This window comes from Aspergillus neoniger (assembly GCF_003184625.1).
Source record: "Aspergillus neoniger CBS 115656 unplaced genomic scaffold BO87scaffold_154, whole genome shotgun sequence".
NCBI lineage: Eukaryota > Fungi > Ascomycota > Eurotiomycetes > Eurotiales > Aspergillaceae > Aspergillus > Aspergillus neoniger.
In genome coordinates, this window is record NW_020291282.1 from 1 (window position 1) to 1,804 (window position 1,804).

Below are 1,804 nucleotides of genomic sequence, written 5' to 3' on the forward strand. Positions count from 1 at the left end.
TGAATCAAAACCAAATAATGGGATCTACTTTTTTAGTAAATATCCATATATAAATAAAGCAAAATAACTAAATAATTGGAAACCTGACCTACAAGTCATTGAAAAATTCAAAAAAATATATGAAAATGACAAATTTCAATACGCATACAAGAAAGCAAAGCAAAAATGCACGAAAATTAATCAAAATTATAATAAAAATAATAAAAATAATTTGTTTAATTTTATAACTTTACAAATATTTATATCAAACAAATCAAACAACTCAAAATTTCAAGAAAATTAGATCTTTGATACAGGATCAAATACACATATTTACAATGATTTGCAAAAATTCACTGATTTTAATTCAGTAAATAATGATACAGCCGTATTAGTAGGAGATACTAATACAAAAGTTTACAGATTTAAAACTGTTTGCATTAGCCCTACTGTTTGCATGTTAAATAAACTAATTAAATTTAACTTAAAAAATATTGCATACGTGCCCCACTTTCATCTGAATATAATCTCAGCAGGTAAAGTAAAGAAAGGTAATTTATACCTGAATTTACACAAAAATACACTCGAAACATACAAAAACAAATAAATATGCAAGATTAATGAACAAAATAATATTCTATTTATTAAATAGAATCAAATAAATCAACAAATATTTAAAACAGTAAATAAAATAAACCAAATTATAATAAACTATATAAACAGTGCAAAGCTAATTCATTCAAAAGGACCTGCTTTTCTTTGGCATCAGAGACTTGGACACCCTGATAAGAAAGTAATCAAATATCTTAAAGAAATAACCCTAAATATTCACTTATCAGACCTATTTAAATCAGATGAATTTGACCTCTACGAAACCTGCCATATTGTAAATACAAACAAACAAATATCACGCAGACCAATACAAACAAAACAAATATCTTTTAACTGTTTGTATTAGGATCTCATTCACATGCCTCCAGGAATCAAAAATAAATAATATATCAGTCATATATATGATCCATTCACTAAATATCACCTGGGGCAGACCCTTGCAAACAAAATAAATATTTATCAATCTTTAAAATAAATAATACAATTCATACAAACACAATTCAAAATAGAGCCTCATTAATTCCATTCAGATAATAATCCAAATTTATTTAACTGGTTTGCATTCTACAAGAAAACAGGTCTTCTAGTTACGCAAAGTCCTGAGAGTCAATCTAAATAAAATACCTTTACAGAAAGAGCTGGAGCCCTAATTACTCAAAAAATACGTATCTTATTAATTAACTCTGGACTGCCCCACTTTTTATAGCCTGAGATAATAGAAACAGCTATATTTATATTAAACAAAACATTAAACAAAGTAAACAATTAGGAAACCCCACATAGTAAACTATATAAATATTTAGAAAATCCACCAAACTTCTTGTATGAAAAACCTGATTTAGCTAATCTAAAGCAGTATAGCTCAAAAGCTTATATATAAATTACTAAGCTGCCCCACCTTAGCAAGCTAAATCCTAAAATCCTGATTAGCTACCTAGTAGGATATATTGCATTAAATATATAGAAAATCTGGATCCTAACAAAGCAAAAAATAATAATTGCAAGAGATTGCATTTTTGATGAAAATTCACTATACAGTCAAGCCAATGCAAAAATTAGTGAATTTCATCAAGATAATTTAAGGCTAAATCCACCTGAAGCCCTAAATAATAAAGAAATCAATGAAATTATCAAATTTATCAAAGAAAATTCAAAAATTCATGATTCTCATCAAAATAATATGGAAGAAGAAAATTCAACAATTTTTTATGAT

The 1,804-nt window shown here is 26.4% G+C and overlaps 1 protein-coding gene across 1 annotated transcript; it reads left to right on the plus strand.

Annotated features, from left to right (window-relative positions):
- Positions 1 to 736: 736 nt before the first annotated feature.
- On the plus strand, positions 737 to 937 carry BO87DRAFT_323054 (GAG-pre-integrase domain-containing protein; the record flags this gene model as incomplete). Its single annotated transcript, XM_025620013.1, has 1 exon — positions 737 to 937. A coding segment is annotated over one exon (201 nt), but the record flags the coding sequence as incomplete, so codon positions are not given.
- Positions 938 to 1,804: the final 867 nt, after the last annotated feature.